The sequence below is a fragment of the Mobula hypostoma genome, chromosome 4, assembly GCF_963921235.1.
Source record: "Mobula hypostoma chromosome 4, sMobHyp1.1, whole genome shotgun sequence".
NCBI lineage: Eukaryota > Metazoa > Chordata > Chondrichthyes > Myliobatiformes > Myliobatidae > Mobula > Mobula hypostoma.
Window position 1 is genome coordinate 7,934,740 of NC_086100.1, and position 16,534 is coordinate 7,951,273.

The 16,534-nt window shown below is 41.1% G+C and overlaps 1 protein-coding gene across 3 annotated transcripts in view; it reads right to left on the bottom strand.

Annotated features, from left to right (window-relative positions):
• LOC134345111 (choline-phosphate cytidylyltransferase A-like) overlaps positions 1 to 16,534 on the bottom strand; it is a 108,296-nt gene that overhangs the window by 51,572 nt on the left and 40,190 nt on the right. For all 3 annotated transcript variants that reach the window (XM_063045283.1, XM_063045280.1, XM_063045282.1), the window contains one exon: positions 227 to 359. In XM_063045283.1, the coding sequence (XP_062901353.1) occupies positions 227 to 337 (111 nt within the window). In that variant the 5' untranslated portion in view covers positions 338 to 359. The remainder of the gene's footprint in view (positions 1 to 226; positions 360 to 16,534) is intronic.

Here is a 16,534-nt window from a genome sequence, read left to right on the forward strand (position 1 = left end):
CCACAGACAAACACAACCCAGCTTGTCTTCCACTGAGAGTACACTGGAGAGCAGCACCGACAGGAGAGGACAGCCACCAACCCAGCGTCGCGTCTCCTCTCCGGACGGCTGAAACAGTTGACCCTGTGGCGTGAGGGCCTGGTCCGCGCAACAACTGAGGCCACGCAGCTGACTAGCCGTCGGTCTCACCACTGAAGCTAAGGCACAAAGTACCTGATCCACTCACCGGTCGCGGGATTTTCATTGGGATGGGGTCATCGTTGGTGGTGCCATTGGGACCTGATCCGTCCTGCCTCCTCTTTCTGGAGTTCAGTCTGGCAGCAACCGGCATCTCCATCTCATCTGGTGGCTGCAGCAGGCTAAAGAGAGAAAAAAAAAATGGATGTCTATCAGAAAGCAAAGAACCAACAAACTCTTTGGACCATACAAAAGAACTCTAGACATTCAGAACTCAACAACTATGGCCCAGTGGCATTGGCACCAATCATCATGACGCGCTTTGATAATGGCACATATCAAAAGCTCCATTCCTGCCACACTGGACACTCACCAATATGCTTGCTGTCAGAACCACTTTATGGCATGCCACAGCATCTGCCATACATCTGGCCCTGACACATTGAGAAAACAAGGACACTTGTGTCAGAATGCTGTTTCTGTTCCTGGATTCAGTTTGGCATTCAACAGCATTGTCCCACGGACCTCAGTGAATAAACTCCACTCGTCAGTCTAAATACACCACTGTGCAACTGAGTGTTGGACTATTCGATAAATCTCAGAGTGTCAGGATGTACAATTGCTCCTCCCTCCCCATCATCCTCAACACGGGTGCCTCCCAGGGCGGTGTGCTGAGCCCATCGCTGTATACCTGCTCACACAATGACTGCATGGCCAGACACCCAAGTAACCGCATTCTCAAGTTCAGCCATGGCACAAAGGTGGTGGTTATCAAACTCAGAATTCACACCACTCACAGCCCTCTTTACAGCAGCAGCTGAGCAGATTCAAACTCCTGGGAGTGCACATCACACACAAACTCTCATGGTCCCAGAACAGATCCTACACAATCAGGAAAGCTCACCAACGCCTCTACTTTCTGATGAGGCTGAAGAGAGCTGGACTATGCACATATGTACTTGCGCCCGTCTACAGATGTGCAGTAGAGAGAGCAGCCTAACATGCTGCATTATAGCACGGCACAGAAATTGCACTGTGGCAGACAGGAAGGCTTTAAAACACATAGTCAAAACACCACAAAGGTAGTAATCTTGGGATTACTGCCTGTGCCACATGACAGTGAGTATAAGAATAGAATGAGGTGAAGGATAAATACGTGGCTGAGGGATTGGAGCAGGGGGCAGGGATTCAGATTTCTGGATCACTGGGACCTCTTTTTGGGGCAGGTGTGACCTGCACAAAGAGGACGGGTTGCACTTGAATCTCGGGGGACCAATATCCTGGCAGGGAGGTTTGCGAAGGCTATTGCGGAAGAGGCAGTTGGCTCGCAAATAGAGAAAGCTTGGAGACAGTGCAAGAGGGAGAACAGGCAGGTGATAGAGAAGGGACGCGGTCAGACTGATGGTTTGAGATGTGTCTATTTTAATGCGAGTATTATGAACAAAGCGGATGAGCTTAAAGCGTGGATCAGAACTTGGAGCTATGTGGCTGTTACAGAGACTTGGATGGCTCAGGGGCAGGAATGGCTACTTCAAATACCAGGCTTTAGATGTTTCAGATAGGACAGGGAGGGAGGCAAAAGAAGTGGAGGAGTGGCACTGTTGATCAGAGATAGTGTCACTGCTGCAGAAAAGGAGGAAGTCATAGAGGGATGGTCTACGGAGTCTATGTGGGTAGAAGTTAGGAACAGGAAGGGGTCAATAACTCTACTGGGTGTTTTTTTTTATAGACCACCCAATAGTAACAGGGACATCAAGGAGCAGATAGGGAGACAGATTCTGGAAAGGAGTAATAATAACAGGATTGTTGTGGTGGGAGATTTTAATTTCCCAAATATTGATTGGCATCTCCCTAGAGCAAGGGATTTAGATGGGGTGGAGTTTGTTAGGTGTGTTCAGGAAGGGTTCTTGACACAATATGTAGATAAGAGGAGAGGCTGTACTTGATCTGGTATTGGGAAATGAATCTGGTCAGGTGTCAGATCTCTCAGTGGGAAAGCATTTTGGAGATAGTGATCATAGTTCTAATCTCCTTTAAGGGATAGGAACAGACAGGTTATGAAAGCGTTTAATTAGAGTAAGGGGAAATATGAGGCTACCAGGCATAAACTTGGAAGCATAAGTTGGGAACAGATGTTCTCACGGAAATGTAAAGAAAGGTGGCAAATGTTCAGGGGATATTTGCATGGAGTTCTGCATAGGTATGTTCCAATAAGACAGGGAAAGAATGGCAGGGTACAGGAATTGTGGTGTAAATCTAGTCAAGAAGAAAAGAAGAGCTTACAAAAGGTTCAAAAAACTAGGTAATGATAGAGATCTAGAATATTATAAGGCTAGCAGGAAGGAGCTTAAGAATGGAATTAGGAGGGGCAGAAGGAGAAGACCTTGGCGGACAGGATTAAGGAAAACCCCAAGGCATTCTATAAGTATGTGAAGATCAAGAGGATAAGACGTGAGAGAATAGGACCAATCAAGTGTGACAGTAAAAAAGTGTGTATGGAACTGGAGGAGATAGCAGAGGCACTTAATGAATACTTTGCTTCAGTATTCAATACGGAAAAGGATCTCGGCGACTGTAGGGATGACTTGCAGTGGACTGAAAAGCTTGAGCATGTAGATATTAAGAAACAGGATGTGCTGGGACTTTTGAAAAACATCAAGTTGGATAAGTCATGATCAGATGAGATGTACCCCAAGCCACTGTGGGAGGCGAGGGAGGAGATTGCTGAGCCTGTGGCGATGATCTTTGCATCATCAATGGGGAAGGGAGAGGTTCTGGAGCATTGGAGGGTTCCTTATTCAAGAAAGGGAGTAGGGCTAGCCCAGGAAATTATAGACCAGTGAGCCTTACCTCATGGTTGGTAAGCTGATGGAGAAGATCCTGAGATGCAGGATTTATGAACATTTGGAGAGACATAATACGATTAGGAATAGTCAGCATGGCTTTGTCAAAGGCAGGTCGTGCCTTACGAGCCTGATTGAATTTTTTGAGGATGTGATTAAACACGTTGATGAAGGTAGAGGAGTAGATGTGGTGTATATTGATTTCAGCAAAGCATTTGATAAGGTACCCTATGCAAGCCTTGTTGAGAAAGTAAGGAGGCATGGGATCCAAGGGGACATTGCTTTGTGGATCCAGAACTGGCTTGCCCACAGAAGGCAAAAAGTGGTTGTAGACGGGTCATATTCTGCATGGAGGTCGGTGACCAGTGCTGTGCCTCAGGGATCTGTTCTGTGACCCCTACTCTTTGTGATTTTTTTAAAATAAATGACTTGGATGAGGAAGTGGAGGGATGGGTTAGTAAGTTTGCTGATGACACAAAGGTTGGAGGTGTTGTGGATAGTGTGGAGGGCTGTCAGAGGTTACAGCGGGACACTGATAGGATGCAAAACTGAGCTGAGAAGTGGCAGATGGAGTTCAACCCAGATAAGTGTGAAGTGATTAATTTTGGTAGGTCAAATATGATGGCAGAATATAGTATTAATGGTAAGACTCTTGGCAGTGTGGACGATCAGAAGGATCTTGGGGTCCAAGCCCATAGGACACTCAAAGTGCTGCGCAGGTTGACTGTGGTTAAGAAGGCACATGGCGCATTGGTCTTCATCAATTGTGGGATTGAGTTTAAGAGGCGAGAGATAATGTTGCAGCTATACAGGACCCTGGTGAGACCCCACTTGGAGTACTGTGTTCAATTCTGGTTGCCTCACTATAGGAAGGATGTGGAAACTACAGAAAGGGTGCAGAGAAGATTTACAAAGGATGTTGCCTGGATTGGGAGCGTGCCTTATGAGAATAGGTTGAGTGAACTCTGCCTTTTCTCCTTGGAGCGATGGAGAACGAGAGGTGACCTGATGGAGGTGTATAAGATAATGAGAGCATTGATTGTGTGGATAGTCAGAGGCTTTATCCCAGGGCTGAAATGGCTAGCACAAGAGAGCGCAGTTTTAAGGTGCTTGGAAGTAGGTGCAGAGGAGATGTCAGGGGTAAGTTTTTTACGCAGAGCGTGGTGAGTGCGTGGAATGGACTGCTGGCGGCGGTGGTGGAGGCTATGGGTAACCCTTGGTAATTTCTAAGGTAAGGACATGTTTGGCACAACTCTGTGGGCCAAAGGGCCTGTATTGTGCTGTAGGTTTTCTATGTTTCTACGATCGGCACCAGCCTACTCGCCATTTATATACAGACAGGGGCTGCAAAAGGCCCAGTAACATCATGAAGAACCCCACCCACCCTGCTCATGGACTGTTTGTCCCACTCCCATCAGCGAGGAGGCTACGCAGCACCCATGCCAGGACCACCAGACTCAAAAACAGTTACTTCCCCCAAGCAGTGAGGCTGATCCACACTTCCACCCACTGACCCACCCGTCCACACCTCCAATCACCACTACTTTATCATTTCCTGTCAGTCACCTTATGTACAGACACTCCTGTGTCTAGTCTCACTCTATGGACATACAATCAATCTGTGTGTATCAGCTTTCTTATGTATTTATATTTATTGAATTTTTTTGCGCTGCATCAGATCTGGAGTAACAATTATTTTGTCCTCCTGACACGTGTACTGGAAATTACATTGGACTCTACTGAACCTTGAAACTAAACTGCTGCAGCAACAGGTTTGAGAACAAGGCTATAAAGATTCAAGGTTAGATTTCAAGATCATTGGTCACGTCTACATCAAAACATACAGTGAAGTGCGTTGTTTGTGTCGACAACCAACACGGTCAAGGATGTGGTGGGGGCAGCCTGTACGTAAGGCCAAACTTCCCGTGCAAACATAATATAGCTGCAATATTCAGAACAACAAGCAGCAAAAGATGCAGCAGCACAGAAAAACAAATCCTTTCTTTCTCCACATCCCAACGAAGCCAGGACACACTGACCTCAGGCCCCTCACCCCATGACTAGCCTCCTTCCGGGCTCCAATTTCCAGACCTTGGCCCCAGACACGCTGACCTTGAACTTCTGGCATCTGAATCTGCTAACCAAACTCCTCGGTGCTATCATTGCAGAGGATCCGTCCTGGGCCCAGCACATGAGTGCCATTACAAAGAAAACACAACAACGCCTCTACTTCCTTAGGAGTTTGTGAAGATTTGGCTAGTCATCTAAAACTTTCACAAACTTCTATAGATGTTTGGTGGAGAGTATATTGACCGGTTGCATCACAGCTGAGTATGGAAAAACCTATGCCCTTGAACAGGAGAGCCTTCAAAGAATAGTGGAAATGGCCCACTCCATCACGGGTAAAGGCCTCCCCACCACTGGGCACATTTACATGGAGCACTGTCACAGGAAAACAGCATCCATCATCAAGAACCTCCGCGATCCAGTCACAGGGAAACAGCATCAATCATCACGGACCTCCGTGACCCAGGCCATGTTCACTTCTCGCTGCTTCTGACAGGAGCCTCAGGACCCACACCACCACGTCCAGGAACAGTTTTGTTCCATCAGCCTCTGGAGCCAGAGGGGATAACTTCACTCGCCCCACAACCTACGGACTCACTTTCAAGGACTCTTCATCTCATGTTCTCAATATTTACTGATTATTTATTTACTCTTATTATTTACTTTTCCTTTTTGTATTTGCACATTGGTTGTTTGTCCATTTTGTTGGGTGTGGTTTTTCATTGATTCTATTGTGACTCCTGTATTTACTGTGAATGCCTGCAAGAAAATGAATCTCAGGTTCGTATATGATGACACCTATGTACTTTGGTAATAAATTTACTTTGAACTTCTATCTTTGACCATCGAGCCAGGACTCACTGACTTCATCATCAGCGCCCACCAACTGTGGTCCTTGAGCACAGGGATCACAGATCATCATCCTCAGAGCCCATCAATCGGACTTCCATCCTTGGAGATCGCTGGGGTCTGACATCCAGACTTGCTGATTGACGTTGATTCTCCAGACCTGACCACACAGACATGTGACCTCAGTCCTTGACCATGGGGTTCACTGGTCTTTATCTGCTGACCTGCATTCCATCATCAGGGATAGCTAACCTTCAACCCTAGAATGTTCTCACATGGACCCCAACCTCCTGCTTGTACCCCTAACTCTTCATTTACTGCCCCGACCCCTAACTCTCCCTCCTCTCTGCCCCCTAAACCCCAACCTGATCCCTAACTCCCCTCACTGTCCCCAAAATCATCCCTACAAACTTAAAAAAAGCAACAAAAGGCTAAGCCATAACCTCAAAGGACATCACAGCTCAGTGCCATCTTGATCTCACAAATTTCAGATCCGGTGTCATACTCAAATCGTTCAAAATTCAATAAGTTCAAAGTAAATTTATTATTGAAGTACATATATGTCACCATATACTACCCCGAGATTCACTTTCTTGTAAGCATTCACAGTAGAACAAATAAATACAATAGAATCAATAAAAAACTATACACAAAGACTGACAAACAGCCACGTGTAAAAGATGAACTGTGCAAATACAAAACAAACTAATAATAAAACATACCTGAGGACCTGAGTTATAAGGAAAGATTGAATAGGTTAGGACTGTTTTGTTCAGAATGAGAAGATTGAGAGGAGGTTTGATAGAGATATACAAAATTATGAGGGGTATAGATTGGGTAAATGCAAGTAGGCATTTTCCACTGAGGTTGGGTGGGACTACAACAAGAGGCCATGGCTTCTTTCTTTTTAAATCTTTTTATTGAATAAGTATACAAAAAGGTAAGCCATATAGGCACTAATACACTGTTAGAATATAATAAAATTACAGGAGATATTAATACAGAAAAAAGAAGTGATACAAACAATGTAATTTAAACATAACATACTAAGGTAACATAATAGTATACTAATTTTTATATATATATATATATATATATATATATATATATATCAATAGAGAAAAGGAAAAACCCCCCCCAAAAAAAACCCCACCGTGCAACTGAACTAAAAGCAAAGCAAAGCAATGGGCTAACTTGGAACCAAGTAGAGTTAAAGAACTTAAAATCACGTCCTCAAACCCGACCTCCATTAAAAACAGTAAAAAAAACAAGAAGGGTATATAAATATGGAGCAAAAAAGAGAAGGAAAAAAAATTACATTAAATGAAAATATTGAATAAAAGATCTCCAGGTCTGTTCAAATTTAAGTGAGGAATCATAAAGATTACTTCTAGTTTTCTCTAAATTCAAGCATAATATCGTCTGAGAAAACCAAAAACAGGTGGTTGGAGCATTAAGCTCTTTCCAATGTTGTAAGATACATCTTTTCGCCATTAAAGTAAGAAATGCAATCATTCTATGGGCTGAAGGAGAAAGATTACTGGAAATTTTAGGTAGTCCAAAGATAGCAGTAATAGGGTGAGGAGAGATATCTATATTCAATACCTTTGAGATAATATTAAAAATGTCTCTCCAAAAAGTTTCCAGAGTAGGACAAGACCAAAACATATGAGTTAAAGAGGCTATCTGCCCCGGACATCTATCACAAAAAGGATTAATATGAGAATAAAAGCGAGCTAATTTATCTTTGGACATATGTGCTCTATGAACAACTTTAAATTGAATTAGGGAATGTTTAGCACAGATAGAGGAAGTATTGACTAATTGTAAAATCTGCCCCCAGTCATCCACGGAAATGATAAAACCCAATTCCTGTTCCCAATCTACCCTAATCTTATCAAATGGAGCTTTCCTAAGTTTCATAATAATATTATAAATCATAGCCGATGCACCTTTCTGACATGGATTAAGGTTGATTATAGTATCTAAAATGTATGTAGGAGGAAGCATTGGAAAGGAAGAAAGTATAGTACTTGGGAAATTTCTAACTTGTAGATATGTAAAAAAATGTATTCTTGATAAATTATATTTATTAGATAATTGTTCAAAAGACATAAGGGAACCATCTAAAAATAAATCCAAAAACCGTGAAATACCCTTAGTCTTCCAAATTTGAAAAGCACGATCCGTAAAAGAGGGAGGAAAAAATGTTACCTAAAATAGGAATCGCTAGCCCAAATTGGTTAAGATCAAAAAATTTTCTGAATTGAAACCAAATACGTAAGGTATATTTAACTATCGGGTTAGATACCTGTTTGAGGCGTTTCAAATCAAAAGGAAGAGAGGAACCTAAAATAGAGCCAAGTGTATAGCCCTGAACAGATTGTAATTCCAATGCTACCCATTTGGGAATGGATAGTATATCCTGGTCAAGTAACCAAAATTTCATATGTCGAATATTAATTGCCCAATAATAGAATCTAAAGTTAGGTAATGCTAAACCTCCATCTCTCTTAGCTTTCTGTAAATGTATTTTACCCAGTCTCGGGTTTTTATTTTGCCAAATAAATGAAGAAATTTTTGAGTCAACTTTATCAAAAAAAGATTTTGGAACAAAAATCGGTAATGCCTGAAATATATATAAAAATTTTGGCAGAAAAAACATCTTAACTGCATTAATACGACCAATCAAAGTTAAATATAAAGGAAACCATTTAGATGAAAGTTGAATAATATGGTCAATTAAGGGTAAAAAGTTAATCTTAAATAAATCTTTGTGTTTACAAGTAATTTTAATCCCAAGATATGAAAAATAATTATTAATCAATTTAAACGGAAAGTTATGATATAAGGGAAGTTGTTTATTAATCGGGAAAAGTTCACTCTTACTAAGATTTAATTTATAACCTGAAAAGAGACTAAATTGTGCTAATAACTCTAAAACAGCAGGGATGGATTTTTGAGGATTAGAAATATATAAAAGTAAGTCATCAGCATAGAGTGATATTTTATGGGACTTTAAGCCCCAAGTTATCCCAGTAATATTTGGAGATTCTCGAATGGCAATTGCAAGAGGTTCTAATGCAATATCAAATAATAAAGGACTAAGAGGACAACCTTGTCGAGTACCTCGAAAAAGAGGGAAAAAAGGTGAGCTTAAAGAATTAGTACGGACCGAGGCCACAGGAGAATGATATAACAGTTTGATCCAGGATATAAATTTCGAGCTAAAATTAAACATTTCAAGCACCTTAAATAAGTAAGGCCATTCTACTCTATCAAAAGCTTTCTCAGCATCTAAAGAGATAACACACTCAGGAACATTTTGTGAGGGGGTATAAACAATATTTAACAGTGTGCGAATGTTATAAAAAGAGTAACGACCTTTAATAAAACCCGTTTGGTCTTCCGAAATAATAAAAGGAAGTACTTTTTCTAATCTGTTTGCTAATAACTTAGCAAAAATTTTAGAATCAACATTTAATAAAGATATTGGTCTATAAGATGCACATTGAGTAGGATCTTTATCCTTCTTTAATATTAGAGAGATTGACGCTCTATTGAAAGATTCGGGAAGTTTACCAAGTATTAATGAAGCCTCGAAAACCCTACAGAACCAAGGGATTAATGAAGGTGCAAAACATTTATAAAATTCTGCGGTAAACCCATCAGGGCCAGGAGCTTTCCCCAGGTTCATAGAGGAAATAACATTCTTAATCTCATCAGTGGTAATGGGAGTATCTAGCATAGAAGACATATCCTGTGAAATCTCAGGGAAGTCTAGGTTATCTAAAAAATCATTCATATATTTAGAGTCTCGAGGAGACTCTGATTGATATAAGGAAGAATAAAAATCAAAGAAGGTTTGATTAATCCCCGCATGATCAAGTATCAGTCGATCATTTTGATTATAAATCTGATTAATTTGAGATTTAGCATAATTAGCCTTCAATTGGTTAGCCAACAGTTTGCCAATTTTGTCACTGTGTACATAAAATTCACTTCTTGTTTTCTTTAATTGGTTTACAATCGAGGATGAAAGTAATAAACTGTGTTCCATTTGAAGTTCAGTTCTTTGTTTATATAACTCCTCAGAGGGAGCTGTAACATATTTCTTATCAATTTCCTTAATCTTGTCCACAATTACCAACTCCTCTTGCTTCAGCTTCTTCCTCAAAGCAGCAGAATACGAGATAATCTGACCACAAATATAAGCTTTAAAAGTATCCCAAAGAATGTTCACAGAAATATCCTCTATATAGTTGGTTAAAAAAAAAATCTGTTCATTTATAAATTTAACAAAGTCCGAATCCTGAAGCAACAGCGAATTAAAACGCCATTGTCTATTATTTTGTGTATTGGTCTGAATTTTAATAGAAAGCTTAAGTGGAGCGTGATCCGAAATGGTTATAGAGTCATAATCACATTTAATCACTGAAGAAATAAGATGAGAATCAATAAAGAAATAATCAATTCTTGAATAAGAATGGTGAACATGTGGAAAAAAAAGAAAAATCTTTTTCCTGAGGATGCAAAAAACGCCAAATGTCCGTCGACCCAGAATCAGAGAGGAATGAATTAATCAAAGTTGCAGATTTATTAGGTAAGGTCCGTAGAGGAGCCGAACGGTCCAAAGCTGGAGATAAACAGGTATTAAGATCTCCGCCCCAGATCAGTGAAAACTCATTCAAATTCGGGAACTGATTGAATAATGATTTATATAAAATTCCGGATAGTCCATATTGGGAGCATAAACATTAACCAAAACTACCTTTTTATTAAATAGTAGACCACTAACCAGTAGAAATCTACCATTCGGATCAGAGATAATATCATGTTGTATAAAAGTAACTGAGGAGTCTATAAAAATAGAGACGCCTCGAATCTTAGCGTTAGATTTCGAATGAAACTGTTGTTCCTTCCAGAATTTAAAAAAATGTAGTCTGTCCCCCCTCCGCACATGGGTCTCTTGTAAAAATAGAATTTGTGCTTTAAGTCTCCAGAACACTTTAAAAACTTTTTTCCTTTTAATAGGATAGTTAAGACCATTAGTATTCCAGGAGACAAAATTAATAATAGACTCCATAAACCCTAAAGTCAACCCGCAAAAAGGAGGATTGACGATAGGCTTGACCCACGAACCCGGAAAGGGAACAGAACAAATAAGAGATACCAGGAAGGAGAACGCAACCAATACTTCAATAGTATACATAGCCCAAGAAGAAAAACACTAGAGCGTGAAGCCCCGCCCACCATCCCCACCCCATGACCCCAAGGCTAAATCTAAAACAGACCAGCCAGAAAGAAGCAAGCACTAAAACTACCCCCATGACTTCCGATAGACGCTCCCTAAAAAAAGTGTACATATAAAAAAGATCAGCTAGTTATAAAACAGTAAAAGAGTAAAAAAAAGTAAATCAATTAAAACAAACACTTAATATAACAAAGAAAAAGCCGGAAAATATAAAAAAAACCGCAACAAACCCCAGACCCTATGAATAAACAAAAAAAAAATGAAAATATTAACATAAACTAGCTATGAAAACCTACAAAAAAAAGATTTAAAAACTACAAAATTTAAGGCCTCAAAGGAAATATGTAAAATGACGTTGAGGGAATAACCACCCAGAATCCCCTGGGAAAAAGAAAGGAATGACGCAGATAGAAAGAAAGTTTAGCAACCATATTAATTAATCAAAAATAAACTTTTCTGCCCATATAAGGCAAAAAAAAAATTAAGGCCGACAGATTCACAACCTCCGATCAAACGGAGATAGTTAAAAATTACGATTAAGATGTTGAAGGTGAAAATTGATCCAGATAACTCTGGGCATCCGATGGAGATTCAAAAAAACGGAGGGCTCCATCCAATATATGGATCCTTAGATGCGCTGGGTAAAGCAGCGCTGGTTTTAAATCCATCTTGTAGAGTTCCGACATCACAGATCTGTAACGAACCCGCTGATCCTGAATTGGTTAACTGAAATCCTCCACGAATCGGAAATTAAGATCCGAAAAATCAATGTAACCTTTAGATCGAACGAATCGAAACAGTTTCTCCTTGTCTTGAAAGTAATGAAAACGTAAGATAATATGTCGAGGTTTATCTGACTTAGACGAGTATGATGGAACTCTGTGAGCCCGATCCAATAACGGTGGTTGGTCAGGAAATACAGTAGGAAATGCATCTTTTAAAAGTTGAGAAAAAAATTCATAGGGTTGTCAGATTCCACAGCTTCACGCACACCAATCATTCGAAGATTCTGCCGTCGCATTCTGGATTCTAAGTCAGAGTTTTTAAAGGTCAGAAAGTCAAGTTTTTTCTTCATTATAGTAATTGTTTCTTCAATTTTCCCCATCTTGAGTTCATTTTGTTGCGTGGATTTTTGAAGATTAGATATAGCCGACTGATGTTCCGTAATAGATAATTGTATTTTATCGATTGAATTGGCAATTTTCTGGAAATTAATTGAAATTTCCAAACGAATCGGTTCCGTAATAGAGGTTGAAATTTCCCTTTGAATTAGATCCGATATAGCTTTCAAAGTCACCGGTGGTTCAGTCGGAGGAAGATCGGTACCTTTCGGTCTAACCGGAGGTTTGCCGTCTTTCCCATTTTTTCCATTCTTAGACATAGCAGACGTTAAAAACATCCGATTATCGAAGAGCCCAATTTGTTTCAAAGTATTGTAAAAGTCAATGCCTTAATGGTTAGTTAAAATATAGCTGATCATAAGAAAAAAAACTCAGAGGTAATGGAGCGAGTCAAGAACACGACTTCACTCCATGAGCTCTACCGGAAGTCCTCCGAGGCCATGGCTTAAGGGTGAAAGGTGAGAAGTTTAAGGGGAATGTGAGGGGAACCTTCTTCACTCAGAGGGTTGTGAGAGTGTGGAATGAGTTGCCATCACAAGTGGTGTATACGAGCTCAATTTCAATGTTTAAGAGAAGCTTGGATAGGTACAGGGATAGTAGCGATATGAAGGGCTTTGGTCCTGGTGCAGGTCATTCGGAATAGGGAGTTTAAATGGGTTTAGCATGGATGATGGGCCAAAGGGCCTGTTTCTGTGCTGTACTTCTCTGTGACTATATGGTCAAATCATATCTTGAAAGGACAGGCACCTCCACACATACTGTGTGTGTGACAGGAGTGGGCTTAAGGGATTTACGGAAATTTGCGATCAATTCCTGTGCTCCACATTGAGTCGATGAATCACTGCTCTATTTGTGAGAGAGAATTATAACAGGAAGAATCTCCCACAAAGGGTAATTTTAGTCTCACCACCCTTCCAACTTGTAGGTCAATAGCCATGGCTCACCTAGATACCATTTCAGAAAGTTAAGGTTTGCAGCCCCACCAGGTTCCACCATTTAAAACAAAGTTCTCAACCCAGTTGTAAAATGAAGTAATGTGAAATCAACTCGTTGTAAACCTGAAGTCCCACATCGCCACGTTCAGGCGCAAGGGTGCCATGGTAGATTAGTGATTAGTAGAATGCTGTTACAGCTCAGGGCAGTGGAGTTTGGAGGTCAATTCCAGCATCCTCTGTAAGAAAGTTTGCACGTTCTTCTCATCTGCATGTGGGTGTCCTACGGGTGCTCCGGTTCCCACCCACAGTCCACCGTTCCCGTTCGCAGGACACTAGATTATTGTAAATTGTCCTGTGACTAGATTAGGGTTAAATAGGTGGGTTGCTGAGCAATGTGGTTTGGTGGGCCAGAAGGGCCTGGTACGTGCTGTATCTCTAAATAAAACACAGTAACAGCTAATTCCTCCAACCAACCAGCTAAAGCCTAATCACTACAGTTTAGTCACACTACATCCACTCTTGTCACTTTGTGCTAAAGTTGATTTCTTTTTTGTTCTCATTGGATTTTTTTGGTAAACATTGTGTATAATTTATGTTTAATTTATGTTCTTTGTGCTGCTTATCTAATGTTGTATGCTGCAGAGGTGATAATGATGCCAATAAGATTGAAAGACTGCTGAGAAAATTTACCAGGATATTGAGCTGAGTTATAGGGAAAGACTGAATAGGTTAGGATTCTATTCCCTAGAGCAGTGGTCCCCAACCACTGGGCCGCAAAAAAGGTGGGGGACCCCTGCCCTAGAGCATCAGAGAATGAGGGGAGATTTGACAGGTGCACAGAATGATGAGGGGTATAAATAGGGTAAAGGCAAGCAAGCTTTTTCCATTGAGATTGGGTGAGACAAGAACTAGAAGTCACAGGTTAAGGGTGAAAGGTGTAATATTTAAGGGCAATCTGAGGGGGAGCTTCTTCAGAGTAAGGAACAAGCTGCCAGCAGAAGTGGTGCATGCAGGTTTGATTTCAACCTTTAAGAGAAATTTGGATACGTGGATGGGAGAGGTATTTTAGGCTATGGTCCACATGCAGGTCAATGGAACAAGGAAGAATAATTGTTAGTCATGGACTAGATGGGCGAAAAGGCCTGTTTCTGCACTGTAATGTTCTGTGACTTAATGTACGTATGGTGTTGCTGCAAGTGAGTTTTTCATTGTGCATGTGACCATAAACTTTCACCTATATTGACTTTGGTCTAGTTCTGGTCTGAGGCAGGATTTCTCAGGGCAATGATGCAAGTAGCTGGGATTCCTGCTAAGCAAACCTGACGTGTGTGCATATAGGGATGGGCATCTCAGAGTGGAAGTTCTTTTTTAACCAGTCCCTGAACATAGAGCAGTACAGCACAGGAACAGGCCCCTCGACCCACAACATTATGCTGAAACAATTAGTATTCAAATGGCCAGCTAAACTAATCCTTTCTGCCTACACAATGACCTTATCCTTCCATTTTCTTCACATTCATGTGTCTACCTAAATGTCCCTTAAAGGTCCCAATGTATTTGCCTCTACCACCACCCCTGGCAACGCATTACAGACACCCATCCCTTTCTGTGTAATAAACTTGCCCCTCACATCTTCTTTGAAAATACCCCTTCTACCTTAAATATATGCCCTTTAGTATTAGACATTTCAACCCTGGGAAAAAGATACTCTCTGTCTACTCTATCTGTGCCTTTCATAATCTTATAAACCTCTATCAGATCTCTGCTCAGCCTCTGACGCTCCAGAGAAAACAACCTAAAAAATGAGCGTTATTTGTCATTGAAACATACAGTGAAGTGTGCTCATCACGAGGAACTCTGCAGATGCTGAGTTAGTCCTGACGAAGGGTCTCGGCCCGAAACGTCGACTGTACCTCTTCCTAGAGATGCTGCCTGGCCTGCTGCGTTCACCAGCAACTTTGATGTGTGTTGAGTGAAATGTGCTGTTTGCATCAGGGAGGATGTGCTGGGGGCAGCCTGCAATTGTCGCCATGCTTCCAGTGCCAACATAGCATGCCCACAACTGACTAACCCTAAGCTGTATACCTCTGGACTTTGGAAGGAAGCTGGAGCAACCGGAGGAAGCCCACGCTCTCATGGGCAGAGCATACACATTCCTCACAGGCAGCGGAAGGAATTGAACCTTGACTACCACTGTACACCAAGTTCCCTAAGAGACCACTTCTATTTCCTAAGATGCTTTTCTATTAGCACGATTGGAAGTTGAAATTATAAAGTAGGATGCTGTGGTGAGCTAACATGTGATCTTTTACCTCTCAGTCATTGACTACTTAAAAAGCAGAGATTGATGGGTTCTTCATTAGTCAGGGTGTCAAAGGTTACAGGCAGTGAAGGAGAATGCGGTTGGGGGGGGATAATAAATCAGTTATGAAGGAATGGTGGACCAGACTCGATGGGCTGAATGGCCTAATTCTGCTCTATGACTTATGGTCTAAACCTGGAATAGGATTTGGGCCCAAACTGTTGACGCTGTCAAGTCAAGTAAAGTTCAAATGTATTGTCATCTAACTGTGCGTACTGTATATAAAACCAAATGAAACAACATTCCTTCAAACCAAGGTACACCCACAAAACGTATATCACACACAGCACATAAAACAAAATAGTACCATAAATAAGGTAATGAAATACAATTCAAAGTGTGCAGCTCAAGTAAAAAGTACAGTAAGTAGCTCACTGTTCTAGTGATGAGACCTTGGTGCAGGCAGTATCCATTAGTCTCACAGCCTGAGGGAAGAAGCTGTTACCCAGTCTGGCAATTCTGAACCCCCTGTACAAAAATTCTGTTCGTCAACCCAAATGATTCTGCAGATGCTGGAAATCCAGAGTAACACAAACAAAATGCTGGAGGAACCCAGCAAGTCAGGCAGCATGTATGGAAATGAATAAATAATTGGAGTTTCAGGCCAAGACCCTTCATCAGGGTAGATCATCTTTTCTCACTGTTAAAATGTGCTCAAATGACATCATCTCCTCAGCAGTTGAGAAAGAGTCTGTGAGCTGTTAGGGATTATTCTGGAATTTAGACTATAAAACATAAGAGCAGAATTAGGCCATTCATCCCATCGAGTCTGTTCCACTGGCTGATTTATTATCCCTCTCAAACTCATTCTTTTGCCTTCTCCCCGTAACCTTTGACACCATGACTAATGAAGAGCCTGTGAGTCTCAGCTTTAAATGCACCAACTGACTTTGCATCCACAGCCATCTGCAGCAATGAATTCCACA